The sequence below is a fragment of the Ambystoma mexicanum genome, chromosome 1p (assembly GCF_040938575.1).
Source record: "Ambystoma mexicanum isolate Mex_15411 chromosome 1p, UKY_AmexF1_1, whole genome shotgun sequence".
NCBI classification, from domain to species: Eukaryota; Metazoa; Chordata; class Amphibia; order Caudata; family Ambystomatidae; genus Ambystoma; species Ambystoma mexicanum.
The window spans coordinates 956,941,726-956,965,828 of NC_090921.1; the positions used below are offsets into that span (position 1 = coordinate 956,941,726).

Here is a 24,103-nt window from a genome sequence, read left to right on the forward strand (position 1 = left end):
TACGGAGATGCAAATCTGCTGTAGCTGAATCAGCTGGGTCGGCAGACACAGGAAGTCTTGGGAGCCTCTGGAGGGGCATCCACGTAAGTAAAAAACAACACGTGTATAACCCTGATGTGGAGTGAAGGGCTGGGGCCGGAGGTCTGAGTGCCCTTACAAACACACAGGAAACACCTGAGACCCCATGTTTGCCAGCACAGACAAAAGTGGTAGTCTTGGACACAAGCATAGACTCCCCTGTTGGCGTACTAAATTTACCAAAAAATCCTACTAAACCCACCTTGAGTTGTAACAATCAGAGTCCCCTCAACCTGCTTGAGACCCAGGTGGCAGCACCCCATTCTCCACCTTATTCTGAAGTAATTACCCAGCCAGACATGGAACCGCAGGATCCGGCGGAATCTAATAAGGAAACTAAATGCGCGGCAGAGACAGAGGGAGGCGGGTCTGAATGATATTCAGAACGGAAAGAACAAATCAGTCAAAGAAACAGAACAGGAGTTCTCATAGACGGGCTGGTCAGAGACATGCTAATGCGGGTCCGTTCACAAAATCCACCCTCATTGCGCGTGCTTGCGTGGCGTAGTGAGCAGAACCATAAAACCGACACATTTGGAAAAAGCAACAGCACAGATTACACAGACCACACAGATTGCTTAACCTTACCAACGCTTCCGCAGTGCTGTCACATGCCGGCAGAAAAGGAGCATACCCTGAAACGTGGATTAACGTAGTAAATCAAGGGTACAATTCAATCATGTGCCCATTGGTTGGTCTAACAGAAGCAAAAGGAGAAATCAGGGCTGATAATGCAGGAACGTGCAAGCACCCACAAGTGCAGTGGGAAGAAGATAATGTTTTCGTCACGGAAGTCTGGTCTAGTCAACTGGCATTCAAAAACAAAAAACAACAAGGAGATGCCAAACACACTCAAGCTCCAACAAAAAACACACCTTCAATACATTTTGCCATTGAGGTTAATGACACTAACAGTCGATGTAATTCTCTTGCGGTGGCAGATCAACTTTTGAGAGACTTGGTTTGCCTCAATTGAAAGATCAACCACGGAGATTTGAAAGAATTACGCATGAACAACCAATGGGATAAACCTACTGCCAATGATATACCTAATTGGAATCTAAATGATCCACACCATCGAGATGCGGCAAGCACTGATGAATCACAAAATGAAATCAAACTGATAAAAAAACAAAGACTGCTTGACTTGAGTCCGTCAACTGAGATTCTAACCTCACAAAAAAGGCATAATGAATACGTGAGAGATGTCCCTCAAGCCTTGTCAAATCAATCCATTCAACAGGAAACAAAATGAAGAAGGTGGTTAATCTAGAGCAGAAACTGCCTCGTCTTCTGATGACGTTTCAACTGACTCATCTATAGCTGAAAGGGCTTTCCCAAAAATACAAAGATCAATACCTTCAAGGAACCTGAAAGAAAACAGGCTAGCGGAAACAGTCTGTTTCGAGTTAAGACCTAACATAGCGTCTTCAATTACAATAGCAGTAGCCCCATTTATGAAAATGTATGAACAATTCAACGAAAACTATTAAGACCAGAACACTCTAATAGCTTTAATTAATTCAAAGATGTTAAGTTTGGAAGTTGAATTGAAGGAAATTTAAATTCAAACGCACACTGATCTACAAAAACTGGAACTATCAACCATCCTGCTAAAGGAACAGCTAAAGAATAATGCTGATGACAAAATACTACTGGCTGAAGTTGCCAGAGAAGCTCTTCAGATTTTAAAGAGAGTGCACCCCGAAAGGAGTAAAAGGGAGTGGCACCCAGATCAAGTGTCATTAAAGGAGAGAACAACTGCACTCTCAGAGCAGAGTCAGAGTCGAATAACTCAAGTCGCTTGTTCAACAAACACTCAGTATGAAACACAAATAGAAGTTCATAATGATGAAGGAGGGGATGGGCCACAAAGGAGTGAAGACAACTCGAATGTCCAACAGAATTCCACAAGTGGGATTTCAAATGAAAAAATATCTAAGCAAATCCTGAATGGACAAACGACCCATCCAGAGATCCCAGAGTTGAACTACCTTTCGACATCTGCCAATGCCCAAGTACAAGTTCTGAATCCTGGCGACACCTTGGCAGATGTCAATGCACAAAGGCAAATTCAGATTCCTGAGGAAGCACGTAAAATTGGCAACCAAAATGACAAAAAAAACATGGAAACTTACTCCATTTTTGAAAAACAAAAAAACGATGTAATGACAAAAAATGTGGGACAAAACCCAAAGAGGAAAATGCAAAAGGAAAACAAAAAACGTACCTGCAGTAAAACACACAAATTCGAATGGCTCACGCAAGTTTCTAAGGAACTTGAAGTCGCTGAACGTTACTGTTCATGCAACAGCATTTCAAAAAGAAAGCACTATGAAAGAAGTGCAGAATTCCCTGGATCAAGACAAAAATCATGAAAAAATGAGAATCAGAATAATAAAACGATCGAGAGTAAACAGAAGGAAGATGAACGAATAATGGAGGAACTGATGAACCTCTCTACACATGAAACTGACGATGAGCCCAGTGACTGGGAAGATGAAGGATCTGAAAGAAAATAAAAGCTATTTCAATAAATGCAAAACAAGCAAACAAAAGAACCTGTGTAATAATTGCCTCACCAGAGTCAAAAAATTCTGGACCAAATTATGAAGAAATACAGGACAGGATAAACCAGTTCCTGACAATTTAAGACAGAAGAACTGCCAGTGTGGCAATGGAAGAGAGAGCGAGAGGGTTACAGCCGAGTTTTCAAAACAAAGACCGACCTATCATGAGTGTAAGGGCCGACTCGAAGAACGTAGTAATGAAGCTCTTACAAAGCCAGAACAAGAGAAAGTGGTTGAGTCAACAGGAGAAGGAGGTGGACTGGAGAGTTGGGCAGCTAAATATGACTTCGAACAAAGAAAAAGACAATTTATGTAGGTAAAACGTGGAATCTAACTGCTGCATACTCCTTGAAAGAAATGACACAGTTGAGGACGGCTTAACACTGAACAAGAACAACGTACTTCGTTTATTCCAACATATCCCATCTCTCGGGTCAATTAACTCACGTGATATCAAAATGGTCGAATTTGTTCAAGAATCTCAATTCAACAGGGTTTTACTTCACATTTATTCCAGACGCATAAAGGAAACAATCCTAAATGGATTGGAGGACCTAAATCATCTAGGTTTCGATGTGGTAGGGATCAACTTAGAAAAGACCAATGAAAGAGCAAGAATAAGCCCTATGCAAAGGGCTTCAGAAACTACTTCACCCCTAAAACAAATGTGGGAGAACCATAAAACTCACAATCCAACTATTAAAAGAAATTGGATGCCATTCCAAGAAATAATAACTCTGAATGAACTGATTGAAACTACTGAAAACGTCTCAATAAACCAAATGAAAAAAGAAAATAACCATACCGTGCTGTAATGAGGAAGTGCAGTGGACATCCAAGACTGGATCAGCGAGAGGCAGGTTTTGAGACCATGGATGTCCTTGATGGAGTTAATCTTGAGGTATAGCTGTGTGTCGTCAGCATATTGGTGGATGTTGTGTGTGGCTAGGAGGACCCCCAGCGGCTCGATGTATAGATTGACGATCACTGGGGAGAAGATGGAACCCTGCGGGACTCCACAGGTGACAGGTAGCATTGGCGATCTAAAGGATTCATCTGAACAAACTTTTGGCAGTTGGCGAGGTAGGACTTGAACTGGCAAAGGACATGGTTGCTGATCCCATTGCACCGATGTAGGTTATCTGTAAGAGCCAGGTGGTGTGTCAAAAGTGGCTGATGGGTCGAGTAAAACTGGGAGGCAGGGGTGGTCATCATCAAGGATGTTGAGGGCATCATCAACTAGCTGTATGGTTGCTGTCTCTGTGCTACATCTGGGACTGAACCCAGATTGGTAGGTTTGGAGGAGATTGTTGGTGTCAATGTGTTGCTGCTGTTGTGTGGCTGCGGCTTTCTTGATGATCTTACCCAGGCGGGGAAGATGGGTGATGAGGAGATGATTACCTAGGTTGTCGGGATCCAGAGTGGGTTTCTTTAGTAGAAGGAGGGTTTGTCCTGTTTTTAGGGTTGATCGGAAGGTGTCTTGAGTAAGGGAGCTGTTGATGACCGCCAGGTAGGGAAGGAGTGCTTCTCCGGGGAGGGTCTTGAGGATGGATGCTGGCAGGGTGTCGTTTGTATACAATGTTGCTTTGAGGGCACCAGGGTTTCTACCAGGTCCTCTGTCGAAAGTGTCTTGAATTTTGTCCAGGGTGTGGAGATTTCACAAGGTGGGACGTGAGGTGGATGCAGAGCTGGTGTATACGTGCTAGAAAATCTTGTTGATTTGGATTTTGCCGATGAAGAAGGTGTTGATGGCGGTGGATTTTTCAGGTGTGGCATGGCAAGGGTGGGTAGCAGGTTGACGCAGTGCTTGACGGCTTTGAAGAGGGCTTTGCTTTTGTTGTCGGCTTCTGCTATGGCGTTCTGATAGTGGTAGGCCTTGGCTGTGTTGATTAGTTGTCGGTGGGTTTCTCAGAGTTCGTTGAGGAGCACCAGGTTGGATGCGGTCCTGGAGCAGCAGCATGTTTTCTCTTGTTTCCTGATGACTCTTTTGCTGAGGTTGCGTTCTTGAGTGTACCAGGGTGCTGATGGTTTCGGTTTGCAGGCGAGTTTTTTCAGAGGCTCATGCCGGTGATGGAGGCTGAGAGGGTGGTGTTGCATGCTTTCAATAGATAGTCACAGTTCAGTTGGGGGGTGTTAGGTCCATGTAAAATGCAGGTTGTCAAGGTCTTCCATGAGGTCTGCCACTGGGAAGTTCTTAAAAGACCTAACAGTTTGTCTAATGGGTTTCTGTTGGGAAGTGCTTGACTGGGATGGTGTTCAGGGTGTTGAAAGGCACAGGTAGGTGGTCAGACCTGAGAAGCGGGAGAGGAGAGCTGTAGTGGTGGGTGATGGTTGGGGGACATTCATTGGTGGGAAGGTTGGAGGACAGATGTACATGTTATGAAAGGAAATAAAGCATACTCTACTTTCACCTTACCTGTGCCTTCCTGCTCGTTTGCTGCGCCGACACAAAACATTGTGGTGACGAGGATTGGATAATGTTGGAGGCCAGGGGCAGATCACAAGTGCTACAGCAGTAGCGGGCCCCACTACCATATACTAATGGGTGCCTGCATGCATGAGCAGAGGGGCTGAGAGGTCATGCTGAGAGGACAGTTCCTAGCAAGTGCTGTGTCAGGAAGTGCTGCTGTGGGAGATGTTGCAGCGACACAAGAGGAGGAGGAGTGTGTGTGGGAGGATGTGGATTGACCATGCCTGAAGGGGAATGTTGCAGCTTCTTGAAAGGCTCGGAGTAGGCTTGCCCAGCTAATGGGTGAAGAGCACACCTAGTGGTGAAATATGGCAGGGACTCAAAAAAGGGAAAAGTAATCAAACAAAGCCAGGAAAAGGAGGCACAGTAGGGGAAAAAAGGTGAAGGTGAAGGGAGGAAGAACAAAGAAAAGGGAAGAGCATCATGTACAGTTTATTGGAAAGTAAAAAGAAGTAGCAAAATAGATGACACTATGGAAGAACAAATTAGGAGCAGCAGGAAAACTGTGGTGCAGTCACTGGGTCAACCACCCATGTTCATGCCAACACAATGTGCTTCCCCCATGCCTTGGGAACTTGGGCGTAAATTGTTTGAGGCTTTCATCGAGACACAATATGGAGATACATTACGGGTCACCAAAAAGTTGCCAATGTTGAAGAATTGTCTGGTGCTGGAAGGTGTGCAACTAATGAAGCATTTGGCTCCAGGAGTAGATGAAGTGCAATTACATGTATATGATATTACTATGGCACGGATGGAATCGAGGTTTTAAGATAAAGTGAATGTCGTGGTGGAGAGATTTAAATTCTATTTGAGTAGGCCAAGTAGCAGTGAAAGCATTTATTAATACATTGCAAACGTGAGGTTCTTGGTTTGCGACATGCAATTTTGAGACAATAAATGCAGAGCAAGTACTTTGGGATCAAATACAGACGTACACATATAACAAGAAAATCAAGGCCTATGGCCTGGAAACAAAACTGATTAGGCTGGTACTATTGACATGTGAACCTCAAGGAACTGAAAAGTGGACCTAACTCGGCAGTGTGCAATGTGAGGAGCAAACCGGTGAACAAGCCATTTAGAAAAGAGGAACGCAAATAGCAAGCCAGCAGTGCAGAAAGTCAGCTCAGACTGAATGTTACCGCTGTGGAAATGAGGGACATTTCGCAAGAGAGAAATGTCTGGCAATTAACAAAATATGCTCAATTTGTAAAAGCAAGGGGAATGTTGCAAAAACATGTCGCGGAAAGGCGGGTGGTAATGTATAAATGCAATATGTGAAAATAATCAGGAAGAAGACCAAGTCAAGGTGGATGTAGTTCTGATCGTAAATGATTAACAAAGTGAGGAAAAATAGCCACATCCATTCTGTGTAGTAGAATTTGATGGCCAGAAAGTAAGAGTTATGGTTCACTCAGGGTCCAAGCACACAATCCTTCCTAAAGCTACCTATGAGAGGATGTGTCCTAATGTGAGTTTGTGTGATCCTGACATTAATCCGAGTGGATCCAAATGGGGTAACATATCAATTTTTGGATACATTGTGGAGATTTTCTCTTACCAGGACAGGTCAGCTAGGACGAAGGTACACTGTGCCGAGAAGGGTGTACCTATAACTGATTGGTCATTGCAAGGAGCAGCCAGAATTAAACTACATCTGCAGGAGTATGATCAGGTTCAGATGGTAGATGGGGAGTCAGTGGATGGTGTGGTTGAATGCTTTCCAGAGGCGTTCAGTGAATCCTTAGGGTGTGTCAAAGGGTTTACACACAAGGTTGTATTGATGAAAGAAGCAGTGCCAATGATTCACAAATTGAGAAAGGTTCCAATCAATTACCAGGAAGAATTGAGTGGCATCCTAAAGGACTTATGCAGGAAGGATGTCATAGAGCCAGTTCAGTCATCAGAATGGGTGTCCGCAATTGTATGATCTAGAACAGCTAATGGCAAATTAAGATTATGTGTGGATTTAAGAAGTTTGAACAAGTGCATAGTGGTTAATTGCCATGCACTGCCGAATATGCACAAAACATTATTCTTTGTTTGGAGGGGCTAGGTATTAGACCACATTGCACATGGTGAGTGCATATTATAAAATACCTGTGCATGTTGAATCATGAAGTCTCACAGCCTTTCTCATTCCTGATAGGCTTTTCCAATTTAAGAGGATGCCATTCGGCCTTGCTAGCACCTCGTCTGTGTTTCAGAAATGTATGGCAACGCTGTTGGAGGGGATGGAAGTTGTTACAGCATTTCAAGATGAGAACTTGGTTTACTTCAGTGAGTTAAGAGATCATTGTAGGATTCTGGAGAAAGTACTAGGAATCTTTAGGGAGGCAGGGATCACTTTGAGGAAAGACAAGTGTGTTTTTGCTAGACATGAAGTGGAATATCTTGGACAAACTGTGTTTGCGGAGGGAATAACACCCAAGACAAAGCTGATAGAAGCTATAGTGCATGCCCCTTGACCTGCCAATCATGAGCAATTGATGACCTTCTAATGACTCGTTCCATTTTATTCGAAAATTGTTTCAAACTTTGCTGCAGAGAAGACAGAAAAGTTGAAAGTATTGTTGATCGGGAAATCCCTAGGTTTGGACTGAGCTGGAAGTGTAGAGTGTCCAGGACATAAAAAACGAGATGGTGAAAGCACCTGGTCTCTCCTTGTTTGATGTAAGGAATGTATTCTAAGTGTGGACGCGTGTGCGCATGCAGTTGGTGCTGTTTTGCAACAAAAACAAAGAAGTTGTGAGAGCGATTGCATTTGTGTCTCGCACACTGAATGAACTGAACGATTATATTTAATAATACAAAGGGAGGCTTTAGCCTTTTGTTGGGCAGCATCCCACTTCCATGTATTTGTGTGGGGCAAGAGGTTTAAGCTAAACACTGATCACAAGCCCTTAATTAACGTTATGATGTTGGGAAAGGTCTCCATGTCTGGACAGAATGGTGTCCAGAATGCAGCCACGCTTGTATGAAATATGCTGTATGCCGAGCAAATGTAATGCCCATGCTACCCTCCTGTCCCGGCGCCCATTGGCATATCCGGTTGACAAGGTGAAAGACAAGTGTGAGGTGGCTCACATCTAGAAAGATGTGCAGTTTCTTGAACGTCAGGGGCATTGCGCATGCACGCACTTCCCTGTACCACCCGCAATTGAATAGTCTGCGCAAACATTTCAATAGGGTGCCTAAGATAACAAAGGCCCACAAGAGTCTATCTGGGACTGTCACCTCTCATTCGGTATAAGACTGCGATGCGAAAGATGGGATGAGGAGGTATCCTGCAAAAGTAGCAGCTCGTCCAAAATGGGCGATGGGGTGCCAACCCACAAGTACCTTTATAGAGGAGCCGGGTCAGCCCAGTGTAAACACTGAAGGCTTCCTCAGCTGCTTTCTGCAGCTGTGGAAGTACTCCTGGGCTCGCTTAAACGGTCTAAGGGAAAAGTGGCTTCCCTTTGACAGTTCCCATTTCCCAGTGTGCATGTCCAATAGACCATGCAAGGCTGGGGATGTTTTGCTTCTGCAGCCTTGTCTGGCCCATTGGGGAAGCAGACTGGAGAACTGCACATCTGAATGTGCTTGTGGGGCACTCCCATGCATCTCTGCACACTCAAACTGCCTGAGGCAGTAAGGTGGAAGCGTTCAGGCTCCTGTGTGCATTTGAAGGAACCAGAATGTGCTCCTTGCTTCATGTTCATGTGGCATGGGAGACAGAGGCCAGGGTGGGTTGAGGAGCAGAGTCTGTCCCAGGACTGCAGGTAAGAAGAATGGAATATATATGTGTGCATATGTGAATGAGTGAGTGTATGATGCATGGATGGATGCTGGGTCCGCGTATGGATGAGCGATTGTATGGTTTATGGGTGTACCATTGAATGTTGTGTGAATGAGTGAGTGAATGCTCTGTGATTATGTGTGGGATGCGCTAGTGTGTTTGTGCTGGGCTGTTGATTTGGGAGCAGGGGGCTTAGGGAGGGCATAGGGTACGGCGGCATCATGGGATTTTTTTAATGGGCATCTTCAATGAAGCAATCATACGTGTTATTACGTGTCTAGACTGTCATTATGGTGCAGCAAGTCTAGTTATTTCGCTGGCATGGCTTTTTTTACTGGGCATATATGAAAAAGCAAGCATGATGTTCTATTACGTGGCTGTACTGGCTTTTTGGTGCAGCCAGGCTAGCTATTACTTACTGTGACATGGCATTTTTATTGGGGATCTATGGTAAGGCAAGATTGTTGTGCTATTGCGTGGCTAGTCTGGCATTTTGGTGCAGTCTGTTTGGACATAGTTTCATACTGTGGCATGGCATTTGTAATGGCAAAGCCAAGAGGAGTACGCTCTTAAGTGGGGATACTGCCATATATTTGCAGAACCAGAGTAGACATGTCTACTTACCGTATCATTACCCATCAGGGATCTGGGACTAATCACCCCAGTGGATGCAAGTAGTACTTTAAATGGGTTAAGCATTCACAGACAGCAATTCGATACACACAATAAGAGTCCAATTAGTTGATCATGGCATTTTCTTTTTTTAAGGAACTTGATCCTGAGTCCCCCACAACAGTGAGTGTCTACTTGCTTTACATAGTAGTGAGTTGAAGTCGTGAATACAGGATTGGTAACCAAGCCTTATGTAAAGGTATTATTTCATTATCTTAGCTAAGACACGCAGGGCTGTTCAATGTTCGTTTTGGATTTGGAATTGAATTTGTTAGACAAGTCATTGATATCATTTATTTCATCCCATGATTTAGGGCTAGAGTTACGTCGGTTTACCATTGTGAAGGTGTTTGAATCATCAAGCTGATGAAGGATCAGCACCTAGTGAATAGGACCATTGTTCTTAAAAGGTTGTTTTTGTTTTTTGGGCATTTTAGAGCACTTGTGCAATGAGACGTGGGTGTGGTGTGTTTCGTGGCAGGCTGAGAGGATGGACCTATAGGTTGCACAGTATGAATAGCAGAACTGAGTGTGTCACGGTGGCCAATGGTGTAAGCGACGGTGGTGTAGCGATTGACATAAGATTTGGGACTATCCAGTGGCACCATTGCACCCAATGACTCGCTAAAGTTTGGAATAATTACATTTGAATCCAGTTTGATTATAATATCTGTTTGCCTCTTCTTTCCTCCTTTCTCTATGTTTGTATATTTGCATAATTTCTGATCAAATGTTGGTGGCATTTATATGGGAATGTGAACAAACTGAATGGATTGCAATCTTGTTTGTGTAAATTGGGAACATTCTTTTGAACATTTAATTGCATTATCGTGTTTTTTTTACAATCTTCACTATTGTAATGGCCATTTTGCTAATAATTTGGGACACAGACCTGAGGAAGACCATGAAGTGGTTGAAACACGTGTTAGAAGTTGTACATTTAACACAAAAAGTTATTTTTTTTTTAAAATATGGATCTTTGATTATCTGCATCAATTTGATTTTAGTCTATGTGATGTCAAGAGGGGTTTTAAGGGTGCAAGTGGCCTGGTGTTACTTTGATTTATATTCTAACCTTGGGCTCAAGTCATGGTTTAAGCTTGGATTTTACATGCCCACCCCCGATATTATAACAAAGGTGTAGCGTTTATGGTAGTTCGCTCAACTTGGTAGTATCGCCCAGCATGTTCATTCTATGTATAACACCACCAATGCACCGAGACCAAGGACTTACCCTGCAGGATTTCACTATGATGATGCCAGAATTTTTGTAACTCCTTTTCTTCTTCTGCTTTTTTGGATTAATGCATTCCACTTCTACCTGTGAAAAGAGCAACGACACCATGAAGCGATCTTCTTGAAAATAATCAATTTAAAGAAGAAACATCATCTTGAAGACAAACAATTTAAAGAACGAAAACGCATTTGTGCCTAATTCACAGAGCATTTTCCAATGGGATTGTGCCATTATAAAACGCTTCTGTGAATCAGATCCTATATGTCTTTGAATTCATGTGGGAGTTGGCTTCTACATGTTAAGCTGATATATGCGTGGTGTCATTGCTAACAGGATGTTTTCAGTGAGCAGTGACCGTGACATGACATTAATGTTCTACTTATCTTCATTTTTACACATCACAAGAAGCCAACAATGACATCTTACTTTTTGTACATTGTTTGTTAAATGAAAAGCACAGAGAGTATTTTATGTAGGTGTCTGATACAGGGTGGACCTAGCACTTGTGAGAAGCACATATTTGCACACATTGCACATATTTGCAGTTCGAGGCATAGAGTGATCAAGTGATTTGCCGAGAATCACACAATTCTTCAGTTATGCGCTGAAGTCAAGTTGGGATTCCAAGGTCATTCTACGGAGTAGGCCCCATCTCTAAAACACTCACGAATGATAAATATTGTATTTGATTGTTAACAGCACAAACCTAGCTCGAGAGCAGTGCAGCGCTTTCCAACGTGAAGGGCCGAAAAATGTGTGCGGTACTGATGCGGAACGGGAGCATGGTGGTGGGGTTCTGCTGCGGGACCGATTTCCAGATCTCCAGCATGGCAGCAGAAGGACTGTTTGCGGATCTTCTCCTTGTGGCCTAGCTTTGGCTCCAATTTGGAGTTAGTGCAGAGGCGTGAGAGCCCCCAGAGGTGTGGAGCTTAGCCGCCCGGTATGTTGGTGTGGCATTCAAGACTGCTTTGTAGATGATGCGCGCACTTCTAAATTGGATCCTGCCAGGGAGGGGAAACCAATGAAGCTTGCAGGGGGAGGGATGAAGAGATATGGTCGCTTTTGCAGTGCCTGTAATGGGGAGGCTGCAGAGTGGTGCACATATTACATAAATTGCATGACAGTGCTGAGAATTGCAACCACACACTACCCATATGTGGTGATAATACTGTTTGACTGTTAACCTTTTCACTGCCTGGACGTAAATGCTGTCCTATGGAAATTAAGATCTTTACAGTGTATCTGATGGGCAGTGAAGGGGTTAAACAAAAACGAAACTAGACAAATACTCACGATGGAACATTTGGGTATTTTCAGTTAACAAAAAATCTAAGCGCTATTAATACACATTGTTGAACTGTATATTGATCACCCAATAAACTTCTGCTGAATGGACAACGTGTCTGATTCAGGAAGGTAGGCGATTGTGTGCGTAATGTGCACCGTGAGCAAATGACTCCTGTGTGCAATCCGTTCCACCTTACAGCTTCCAGGCACCAGATATAGACCCCGCACACCATTCATCCAAATGCAAATCCAAGTCCAGGCACTGTTCTGTCAGTTACCTCAGTTATGCAGCAACTTCACTTTCCGACAAGGATACAGTGCTTAAAAGCCATTACCAATGACACCTAAGCGCTATACACAACATCTTTGTCATTGACATCATCGTAAATGACAAATGGACATTTCATTCACAGAAACCATGCCCATTGCATGCCGATTTTTCTGTTGGGGAGGAGTGGCAGAATTTTAGGAAGTAAATGTGCTTTGGACATGAGCTGTAGGGCTGGAAACAACTATATGGAAAGTACAAAAATGAAAAGCGCCTCATAAGCCAGACCAGATCATTTATAAATGACCATAAAATCCTTGCATAGTTCACCTGTGAAAAGGAGGTACATGGGTCACATGGACAGTGCCTACAGTTCGCACAGTCACATTGATTAGGAATGTTATAGTTTAAGATTGCATGCCTACCGATGACAGAAGTGTTACTGGAGGCTCCCGACACACTGTTTAAGGGAGTTTAAGGAGTTTAGGAGGTGCAGTAGAGCCTCCCCCTCTCTGCTGTGGCTCCTGCAAGACTACAGCCTCAGCAAAGCTACCCCTCTTCCAGAACAACGCATCCTACTTCTACTTTGTGTCTGTGCCGACATAGCACCGGCCAAGATGGCATCTATAGTGAAAAGGACTTGTGAGGAGAATGAGGGCAAAGCCAGCAGTGGTAGTTAAATCGCTCACACAACAATTCCTCATATACTACTGATGAGCAGCTTACTCGAATGTGTAATAAACTATTGGGACATTTGGAACAAGAACAAGAACAAGAGGATGAGTCATTATTAGGCTTTTTATATAATATTTTAGCAGGGCAAACTCCAATTGAGTCTCTCCCACATACACATTTTACATTGATTTTCTAGCTTACATAAACCGTACTTGCACATTATAGGGTTTAGTAACAAATATACAAGAAAATTAGCAGGTGTGATAAAATAAAATGTGCGGTCGTGGCTGTCTGGAGGAGCGAGTGGATGTGCTCACTGTGATCTCTGGGAGATCGAAGGCCCCTGTCTGAAAGCTCTGTAAAACCCAAATAATGAGAGGAAAATAAAAATAAGCAATCGATACTGACTGTAGGAGTGTGGACATTATCAGAGGTTCTAATAACTCTTGACGAGCATTGCAATCGGCGAAGCTCTTCTGACATCCGCTGTTTGTTCCAAAGCACAATTAAGTGATTGGTTGAACTGATTGCAGGAGACCTGAGTTGTACAATTGTAAACTACCTGCCCTAGTGCCTTGTCAAAGGTTTCCATTAGAACAAAGGGCAGCGATTTCAAAACGTTCTTATAGATGCAAGAAATTACCACGATGCAGCCATAGGTAGTGGAGGCACAAATACATGCACACCCTGTAAGCGAGAACCCTGATACCTTAACCACAAAGCATAATCTACAATTTCTCTTGAAAGAAATAAAGGAAGAGATCAAGCGCAGTGCCGAGGCACTCTCTAAATTAACAGCGGAATTCAACAAGCATATCCTATCAGCCAAAAAACATTTGGAGGACATTGAAAATGCATTATGTGAACAAATCCATGACCAGGCTGAGCAGGCATGTGTGATATACCGTTTGGAAGAAAGGATTGAAATACGGATCATGAAACAGGAAGATGCAGAGAATCGTTCCCGCCGGAACAACATAAGACAGAGGGGTCGCAAACCAATTCCAGGATCGGAAATTGGCAAAATACATGCAAAGGGTCTTCCGACATATTTTGAAGATCCTAAAAGACAGTGAAATTATTTTAGACAGGAGACACAGGGTATATTCCTCATTTCAACATAAGAAAGTCCCCACTCCAGACATATTGATAAGAGTTCCCTTTATTCAGACAAATGATGAAATAATAATGGGAGCTAGCACACTTGGCTTCATACACTATCAAGAAGCAAAGATCCTACTCTTCCATGACTTAACTCACAATCGCCAAGAGAAGAATTAAAGTCATCACATCTTGGATTTGTGACCATAAAGTTACAAACAGATGGGGTTTTCCTGAAGGCTGTACCCTTAGCCTGCGCAGGCTTTGCTGCAGAGGGTCCGATCCTCGGTTCTTAAAGGATTCGATGCATGGAACGTAGAGCAACATATCCTGAAAGCTCCTCTTCTCTTATGAAGGTCAACACTATGCCATCGCCTTGGATGAAGAAGCAGAAGATTTCATGGGGAGCCGATATTCAGAGTAAACCTCAGCCAACAAGCAAGGGGAATTCTCTGCAGATGATAACCAATCAAAAAGCAGAAACCTCAGAGCAAAGTGCAACCCAAATGAGCTGGAACACACATGGGGGAGATCCAGAAGGAGGCCCATCCTTGAGACAATCGTGAAGAACCAAACACTTAGATTTGCCTGGAAAGGAGCCTGAATTTTAAAAAAGTAGGATGGACGGGTCAGATTCAGCAAAGTACATAAAGATGGTGGGTTAATATGTAGAGTTATAGTTTATCCAGAATGTGTGGTATTAGCCTTGTTTATGCTGAGATACAGATTTATTTGAAGAACTAAAAACAGCAAGCCTGTGGTTGTTTGGGACTGAGAAGAAAAGTGAGCAATTTGAGGATGGGATCAGGGCAAAGATCACTTGGAAATGCATTCTCTAATGATGTTTGGGACTTTTTATTGCAAACGGGCAATAAAGGCACGGTTCGTTGCAGTATTTCACCCACTAGACCTCAAATTGATTTTCACAAAAGATTTTTGATATATCATTTTTGCTGAGATTGATAAATTATATCTTGTTATGTTCAGGTCTGGCTTACGTGTTCTCTGGTGTAGGCAGGCGGAAACCTTCCAGGCCATTGAAGGTTAATAATGATGGTGGATAACTGTTATACATTTAGATTAGTATCTTTGAACATTCAGGGTTTTAACTCGTCTATCAAGCTGAAAGTGTCATTTTAAAAAAAACTGGTTTGCAAGCAAAGCATTCACACTGCACCATGCAATATTAGGGGTCTAGCAGTGCTGACAAGAGGGTGGTATCTTCCTCACTAGGAAAAGGTTCTCTTTAATAAAATCTGCCGTCTTTCAAGATCTAGAGGGCAGGCTACTAACGGTACTATAAGATGCCAAATGTTCATGTGTATATCTCTATATGTGCCAAATGAAAATCAAGAATCCTTTTTTCTGACGTGATTCCTTGGTTGGGGCAATTTGTCAAGAGAGATATTATGATAGGTGAGACTTTAATTATGTTTTGACTAAACGTTGCATAAGACGTTGCCGCCATCTTGAGGTGATGGGAGAAACTTTCAGGTGATAGCAAAGATGCTTAGAGATTTCTCGCTGATACAAATCTGAAGGTTTCTATCAGGGAGAGAGGCACTACAACAATTACTCTGCTGCATACAGGGTTTTTTCTAGATGTGGTGTCTTCCGATACCCAAAACCCTGGCTTTAGAGATCGGGCAGAGAGTTACTATCTGACGCCACTCCAGTAATCCTGGATTTAGAACTTGGCATTCCACCTAATCCAGAATGCAAGAACAAGCCTCAATAATTCTATGATTAATGATAGAGGCAGGGACCCACTCAGGAAAGATCACAGCCACTTCACCTCTGGGCCGTTGGTACTGGGTTCGGAGAGGATCTTGCAGCCCTAAGGGAGGAGAGTGTCAAAACTCGTGACAGAGCTGGCTTCAAGGAGGTGGTAGATGTCAGAGGAGTGTTTGACAGCAGATCGAGCATTGAGAGTAGCAACGTGGACCAGGTTGCCACTTTTGAAAGACTTCCACGTGGGGTACAGGCGAGGGGTATGCCCAGTGGAAGAGGAAGAGGGGGCTGAGAGAGGGCAGAAGTAGAAGGAGGGGGCAGATGGCCTAGGGAGGAGGAAGAGGGGGGCGCCAGAGAGGAGGCAATGGCAGAGGAGATGAGTGGCAGATGAGCCAGAGCAGTAGAAGGTGGTAGAGGAACCAGAGAGGTGGTAGAGGTAGTTGAAAGGATGCGCTGGCACTGTAAGTTAAAGTCAAAACTTTAATTCTACGGAGCTCCCCGGGGCCCCAACACAGCGCTAACTAATTTAAACTCTAACTGTCTCAAGTTGGTCACGCGGCTCTCCCAGCATACAATCAAGAGAGCGCACGAGACCAGCTTGAGAACAACATTCCAAGAATGAGCTCTACACATCTTCCCCCTTATGCAGAAAATAACTAAGATGAACTAAGAATAAGAACACTTAAATAATGTCCATTACATTTCTCACTTAGCCAAAACAATCAAAATAGAAATAGGCTAAGCAGACAAAATTAAATCTTAAGTTTTGAGCATTTAAATTTTGACTTGCCTTTCATTTAAATATTAAGTTTCAGTTTCATAATCTCTCATCCACACAGGCTTTGACCTATGCCTATATGAACCTTCTTCATTCACTCTTACACCAGTATCATTATTTTTCACATCCACCACTCCTCCTTTCACTTCCTCATCAACAACTCTTTCTTTCACCTCATCTTCCTCTTTCTTATTATTGTCCACACTCACTTTTCTTCCCTTCAATTTCTCCTCTAATGTATCCTCTTCCTCATTTCCCGCTCTTGCCAACCTTCCTTTTGACCAAACTTCTCCTCCTTCCAAGACAACAACATTGCTCTTAACTGCACTTATCTTTTTCGGTCCCAGGAACTTACTTTCCACACATTTGTTCACCAACCTGGGATTTTTAACATACACCATCTACCCGACCTTCCATTCCTGTTCTTTCACCCTCATCCTGTCATCAAACAGTTCTTTGTTTTTTTCCTGACTCAATTTAATTAGTCTCATTATGCAATCCCGATCCACACTGACCACCTTGGCCATACCTAGCCATCCTGGACAAAGCCTTGTACCAGGTTCCCTGCCTTTCATAGACACAAATGGAGATACACCAGTTACAGAGTGTGGTGTAGTGACATAACTCCATTTTAATATCCTCAACACCTCCCTCCATGGTTGTCCCGACTTCATAGCCAATTGTAGGCCCCCTTTTATATACCTGTTGATTCTTTGAACCAGACCATTCGCCTTGGGATTATACAGTGCGGTCCTCGTGTGTTTTATGCTATAGCCCGCAAGAAATGTTCTCATTGCCACAGACACAAATTGTACTCCGTTATCAGACACAATTTCCTCAGGTACACCTTCCTTAAGGAAGACCTTTTCCAAGAAACCAATCATTTCCTCAGTCGTGACTTCTTTCACCGCTTCCCATTCGAACCATTTGGAATGGAAGTCTACTACCACAAATAGAAATTTAAGTAATTCTCCCAGGCCAGCCACAGGGCCCATAATGTCCACTGCCAACTTGTTCCAAGGTTGATCAGGTATTACATTAGGTATTAATGGGGCCTCTCTTTCCACTCTGCATTTGTCACTTGTTTGACAATTCCAGCAATCTTTAACATACCTTTCAGCACTTTTGTCAATTCCCGGCCACCAATAGTTCTGCCTCAACTTCCTTTTCATGGCATCTTCCCCTGGATGTCCCTGATGTGCCAATCTCACCAAAACCGACCTAATAGGCTGAGGGGAACAATATACCTACCCCTCCTCAATCTGCCTTCACACAAATTCAATTCATCTCTTATCTCCTGCCAGGTATTGAATTTGTTATCCAAATCTCTTTTAGCTGGCCACCCTTTCACTGTCCAACCCTTTACAAGTTTGAGGTCCTCATCAGAATCTTCTTCTTGTGTCCACTCTTCTCTACTAACTGCACACTGTATTTCAGCCACTACTGACTCCTCTTCTACTTCTCTTTCTTCTACCCCATTACCTTCCATTGGCAGCCTGGACAGGCAGTCCGCCACCACATTTCTCTTTCCAGGCAAGTAGCTCACATCAAAGTTAAAATTTTGGAGTCCTAAACCCCACCTGCTTATTCTTGGAGAACCCAAAGCCCACCTTCCACTTTCAAAGAGCTGCACCATGGGTTTGTGGTCTGACCTGACCATGAATCTTCTCCCCCACAAGAAATACTTAAAATGATTTACAGCCCAGAAAATGGCTAATGTTTCCCTTTCAATGACGGAATATTTACATTCTGCACCTCTTAGCGTCCTAGACGCAAATGCAATAACTCTCTCTGTATTGTCCCTGTCATACTGCACCAACGTTGCCCCCAACCCCAACATACTCGCATCAACCACCAACACACTTCTATCCTTAGAATCAAATCTTCCTATGGATGGTGCGCCACTCACCGCTTGCTTAATGCACTCAAAAGCCACATCACATTCTGTTGACCATTCAAATCTCGCACCCTTCTTGAGCAACATTCTAAGAGGAGTTGACACCTTGGCAAAATCCTTCACAAATCTGTGATAATATTCGGCCAATCCTAAAAATGATTTGACTTGTTCCTTATCCTTTGATACCGGTGCATCCTTCAATGCTTCCACTAAATTCCTCTTAGCTCTCACTCCTTGCTCATCAATTTCATGTCCCAGGTACTCCACTCTGCTCACCGCAATCTTACATTTGCTCCTTTTTACCGTTAGCCCTGCCTCACCCAATCTGTTCAACACCTGTTTCAACACTTCATCATGTTCCCTAGTGGAACTAGCATATATCAGAACATCATCTTGGAACACAATAATGTTTTTTACTCCATCCAGTACTGTCTCCATCACCCTTTGGAATACAGCCGCCGCCGAGGCGAGTCCAAATGGCATCCTGCAATACTTAAATGTTCCAAATATTGTACTAAATGCTGTCAAATGTTGACAATCTTCCTTCAATGGAATCTGATGGTACGCCTGAGAAAGGTCAATGACTGAAAATACTTTGGCGTTGTTTAGTACAGATAATTTATCACCAATTATCGGCAGGGGATGTCTATCAACCAAGATGCTTCTGTTCAGATCTCGCAGGTCTACACAAAGTCTAATGTCTCCACTCGCCTTTGCAGCTACCACCACCGGCGACAACCATTCTGAGCTTTCACTCTTTTCTATTATTCCCTTTTGAAGCAATGACCCACCTCCACCTTCAGTTTCTTGCTCAATTCATGAGGCACTGGCCTCACCTTATGCACTTTTGGGCTCGCGCCTGCCTTCAGCTGAATTTGGTGCTCAAATCCTTTCAACATTTCCAATTCATCTTTGAATACCATAGGATACACCTTCTCCCACTTGTCCTTCAATTCAGCCACATCAATAGGTCTCTCTGCATTCGCTTGGATTCTGATCCCTAATTTCCATTGTTCACCCCACCCCAGGAGTGATGACCCTTCTTGTGTCACATATATTTCTGATTCACAGCTTCTTCCTTTATATTTTATGGAGGCCTGGAACATCCCTACTACGTCAATGTTTACGTTCCCATATGCATAAGGCTCAATATTGTGTTCTTTCAATATTTTCACATCTCCCTGCATGCAACTCAGAAATGTTGCCTTCGACATTAAAGTCCACGGTGAACAACTGTCCACCTTCATTGTCACTACTCTCCCGTTGATCATGAATACATCTGTGGGTGCACGTCCTTTGCTTGAGACCTCCGAAACTTCTAGCACATGCTTTGTCTGGCTGCACAGTTCCATTACTTGATCCTCTGCTTGTTCTGGTACTCTTCCTCCTGTTTCAATGTTCTGCACCACACCTGATTCCCGACACACCCTCGCGAAATGGCCCTTCTTCTTGCATTTCAAACACGAGATATTCCTGGCGGGACAAAACATACTTGTGGAAATGTGGCGGTTGCTCCCACACTTGTAACATCGTATTTCTTTGTTCGGGACGCCACTTCTCCTTCTCGCTTGTCTCCCTTCATAGTTGACATATATTTATGGGTTTGCTCCATACTCCTTGCTGTATCAATGGCTGATTCCAGTGATGCATCCTTTGATAATAGTCTCTCCTGTATTTTCACATTATTCGTGCATCGGACCAATTGGTCTCTTATAAGAGAGTCTGTGAGCAGCCCAAATTCACATGTATGGCTCAATGACCTTAGTGCCGCAATAAAGTTCTCCACTGGTTCCTGTGGATCTTGTACCCTTTGGAAGAACTTATGCCTCTCAAACGTTAGGTTTTTCTTAGCCTCAAAATGGATCTCCAATTTTCTTTCCGCCATTGAATATTGGTCGATTTCACCTTGGCCTTGCTGCACGAGATCAGGCAATCCATCATAAACACTTCTGCCCTCAGTTCCTAAGTTATGGAGTAGAATTGCTTCTTTTCTCGCCGATGCAAACTTATCACCCCCTATGGCAATCAGGTAAGTATCAAACAACTTTTTCCACCTGTCCCATCTTATTGGCGGAGTACCGGGTTCTGACAGGAATGGGGGTGGTGGTGACATACTCGCTGCAGCCATCTTTGTGTGGTATAAGCCAATTTATACAACCAATATGCTCTTTATGCACTGTTGCACACTAGGTGTATTTACTTATTACACCTTATTTATTCTTATCAGTCCTCTTCTAATCTCTGCCAGTCTTCCTCTTATTCTGGCCCTTTGGCTCCTCCCTTCACACTGTCCAAATCTTCAAAAGTGCTCACCGTAAGTTCAACAGTCACTTACTTAATAATAACCTTTAAACAGGTTCTCTCCTTAGGGTGGCACTTCACCCTTTCTAAATAAATTTCTTTGGGATCCTGTAGGTGGCACTGTATCTGCCACCTACAGGAGTTGAATGTGCCTTCCCTTATGGTTGTGCTCACTTTGTTCAATAATTGTCCTCTGGGATCCTCTAGATGGCACTGTATTTGAATGTGCCTCCTCCCCCTCTGGTTGTGCTCAATCCCTATCCCCAGTCCCCTCTCCCCCTTTGTTCTTCCTCCTCAACTTTATGTCCACAGGGGTCTGGGGTGGGCGGCACCAAACTGGCTTCACTCGGTGAGGTGGGGAGAGTGAAGAGCTCCTGCTCCACACTCCTCCTCCGCTGCGGAGACCGTCTCCCTGCAGCTCCTCATTCCAACAGCTGCAGAGAAGTCCCCCTGCGGCTGCCGCGGAGACCGTCTCCCTGCAGCTCCGAAACTCTGCTGCTGAGACAGTCCCCCTGCGGCCCCCACACCTCTCTTCCTGCCAAGCTACTTGACCCTCTGCAGCCGTTGGGGTCAGCACCCTGGATGTCCCGACACACTGCTCTGCTTCACAGGGACACCCCGCTGGCTCCGTGGCGAGCTCCGTTCCTCATCGCCATATGAAAGGATGCGATGACACAGTAAGTTAAAGTCAAAACATTAATACTACGGAGCTCCCCGGGGCCCCAACACAGCGCTAACTAATTTAAACTCTAACTGTCGCCAGTTGGTCACGCGGCTCTCCCAGCATACAGTCAAGAGAGCGCGCGAGACCAGTTCGAGAACAACATTCCAAGAATGAGCTCTACAGTAGTGTTAGGTGGCAAAGGGCCCAGAGAGGAGGCAGAGGGGAGAGACACAGAGGAGGCAGCAGAGTTGATAGGGAGTGGCAGAGGAGCCAGAGAGGTAGAGGAGAAATGTGGCTGAGTGGCCAGCGATGTGGTGGATAGAGTGGCAGGAGGAGGGAGGGAGGAAGTTGATAAAATGTGGGAGATGCCTATCCAGGAGGGGGAGGTTGGGCTCAGTGCCCTGGATCATGACGGTCCCATTTAGATAGAGATTAATGATGGTTTTGGAGGACAGGAAGAAGGCCAAAAGGACCGCCCATTTAGTGCCACCATTAGTGGGAGATGAAGAGAAAGGATATGTAGGGCCCATAGGTAGGGAGAGGGAACAAAAAAGAGGATATCAGTGAGAGTCTGCCTGGAAGAGGCCATGACGTAGGAGTCAGCGATGGGAAGGCCTGGATTGGAGACCAGGATGTCCTTGTTGAACTTATTCCTTTCAGACTTCATGAGAGGGACAGGATAGGTGATAGAAAAGCAGTTACCGAAAATGTGTGAGACCGAGCGCCCCATAGAGGGGTGTAGGTAGAAAGGAGGGGAAAAACGAGAGGGAGAAGAGGGAGAAGAGAGAGGAGAGGCAGCACAGTGTGGAAGTCCACCACACAGGCTGCACTAGGTGGGGACATAGAAGGGGTGGACAACACAGAGGGAGGCACAGTAAGGAATGCAACAGAGAAAAGACAAGCAAGTAGACTCAATAGTAGGAATGGACATGCAGGGGAAAAAACATAGTGAACAACAACTAGTAGTAGTCCTGGTGGAGACACAGAAGAGCAGGCACCTAGAAGGGACAGAAGGCCTAGTGGCCACTAACAATAAGCAACAGAAGACACAGGGGGAAGAACCTAGAGAGGGAAAAAAGACATAGGGGGTAAAACAGAAGCAGAGTGAAGTAACTGCACAGGAACAACACACCTACAGGTAGAGAAACGCAAATGAAACAGCAGCGAACACAAAGCGCGGCAACTGTGAGAGAGGAAACCTAATTGGTGTGTGAAGACACTAAGTAGATACAAGCATTTGAGTGGAAGTATGCACGAGGGCAGAGCAGTTTATTAGAGAGCAGTAATGGCTGCTCTCCCTGCCCGCAACTTTCTTACCGTACAGTCGCTGAATGTTGACAGCTGTGCAGTGTATTCTTCTGGGCTGCACCACTTCGCCACCAAACACTTGCGTTGCACAACACTGCGCCCTTGGCCTGCATGGACTTTTGCCGCAGGGAGTAGGATCATCGGTTCTTAAAGGATCCGATGAGTGGAAAGCAGCCCAACGTGTTATGTATCAAATGGCCAGCGTCTCCTGTGGTCCTGTTTCACACAACACTGCGCCCTTGGCCTGTGCTGGCTTTGCCGCAGAAGGTCCGGTCCTCAGTTCTTAAGGGATATATGCGTGGAACATAGTGCAACGTGCTATGAATCAAATGGCCAGCGTCTCCTGCAGCGCTCCGTCGCACAACACTGTACCCTTAGCCTGCGCAGGCTTTGCTGCAGAGGGTCCGATCCTCGGTTCTTAAAGGATTCGATGCATGGAACATAGAGCAACATGCTACGTATCAAATGGCCGGTGTCTTCTGCGCTTCTGCGTCGCACAACATCACACCCTTGGCCTGTGTGGTCTCTGCCGCAGAGGGTCTGGTCCTCGGTTCTTAATGGATCTGATGTGTGGAACATAGCGCAATGTGCTACTCATCAAACGCCCAATGTCTCCTGCGGTCCTGTGTTGCACAACACTGCACCCTTGGCCTGCGCCAGCTTTGCCGCAGAGGGTCTGATCCTCAGTTCTTAAAGGATCCGATGTGTGGAACATAGCGCAATGTGCTACTCATCAAACGCCCAATGTCTCCTGCGATCCTGTGTTGCACAACACCGCACCCTTGGCCTGCGCCAGCTTTGCCGCAGAGGGTCTGATCCTCAGTTCTTAAAGGATCTGATGCGCAGAACATAGCACAATGTGCTATGTATCACACAGCCAGCGTCTCCTGCAGTCCTGTGTCGCACAACACTGCGCCCTTGGCCTGCGTGGGCTTTACTGCAGAGGGTGCGATCCTCAGTTCTTAAAGGTTCCGATGTGTGGAACATAGCGCAACGTGCTATGCATCAAAGGGCCAGTGTCTACTGCGGTCCTGCGACGCACAATACCACACCCTAGGCCTGCGCAGGCTTTGCCGCAGAGGGTCTGATCCTCGCTTCTTAAAGGATCTGATGCATGGAATGTAGTGCAAAGTGCTATGTATGAAATGGCCAGTGTCTCCTGCGGTCCTGCGTCGCACAACACTGTGCCCTTGGCCTGCGCGGGCTTTGCAGCATGAGGGTCCGATACTCGGTTCTTAAAGGATCCGATGCGTGGAACATAGCACAACATGCTATCTATCAA

At 44.7% G+C, this 24,103-nt stretch overlaps 1 protein-coding gene across 5 annotated transcripts in view; it reads right to left on the bottom strand.

Moving 5' to 3' along the window:
• Positions 1-24,103, bottom strand: part of CPNE2 (copine 2) — a 947,004-nt gene that overhangs the window by 97,327 nt on the left and 825,574 nt on the right. For all 5 annotated transcript variants that reach the window (XM_069653470.1, XM_069653479.1, XM_069653462.1 and 2 more), the window contains one exon: positions 10,809-10,895. In XM_069653470.1, the coding sequence (XP_069509571.1) occupies positions 10,809-10,895 (87 nt within the window). The remainder of the gene's footprint in view (positions 1-10,808; positions 10,896-24,103) is intronic.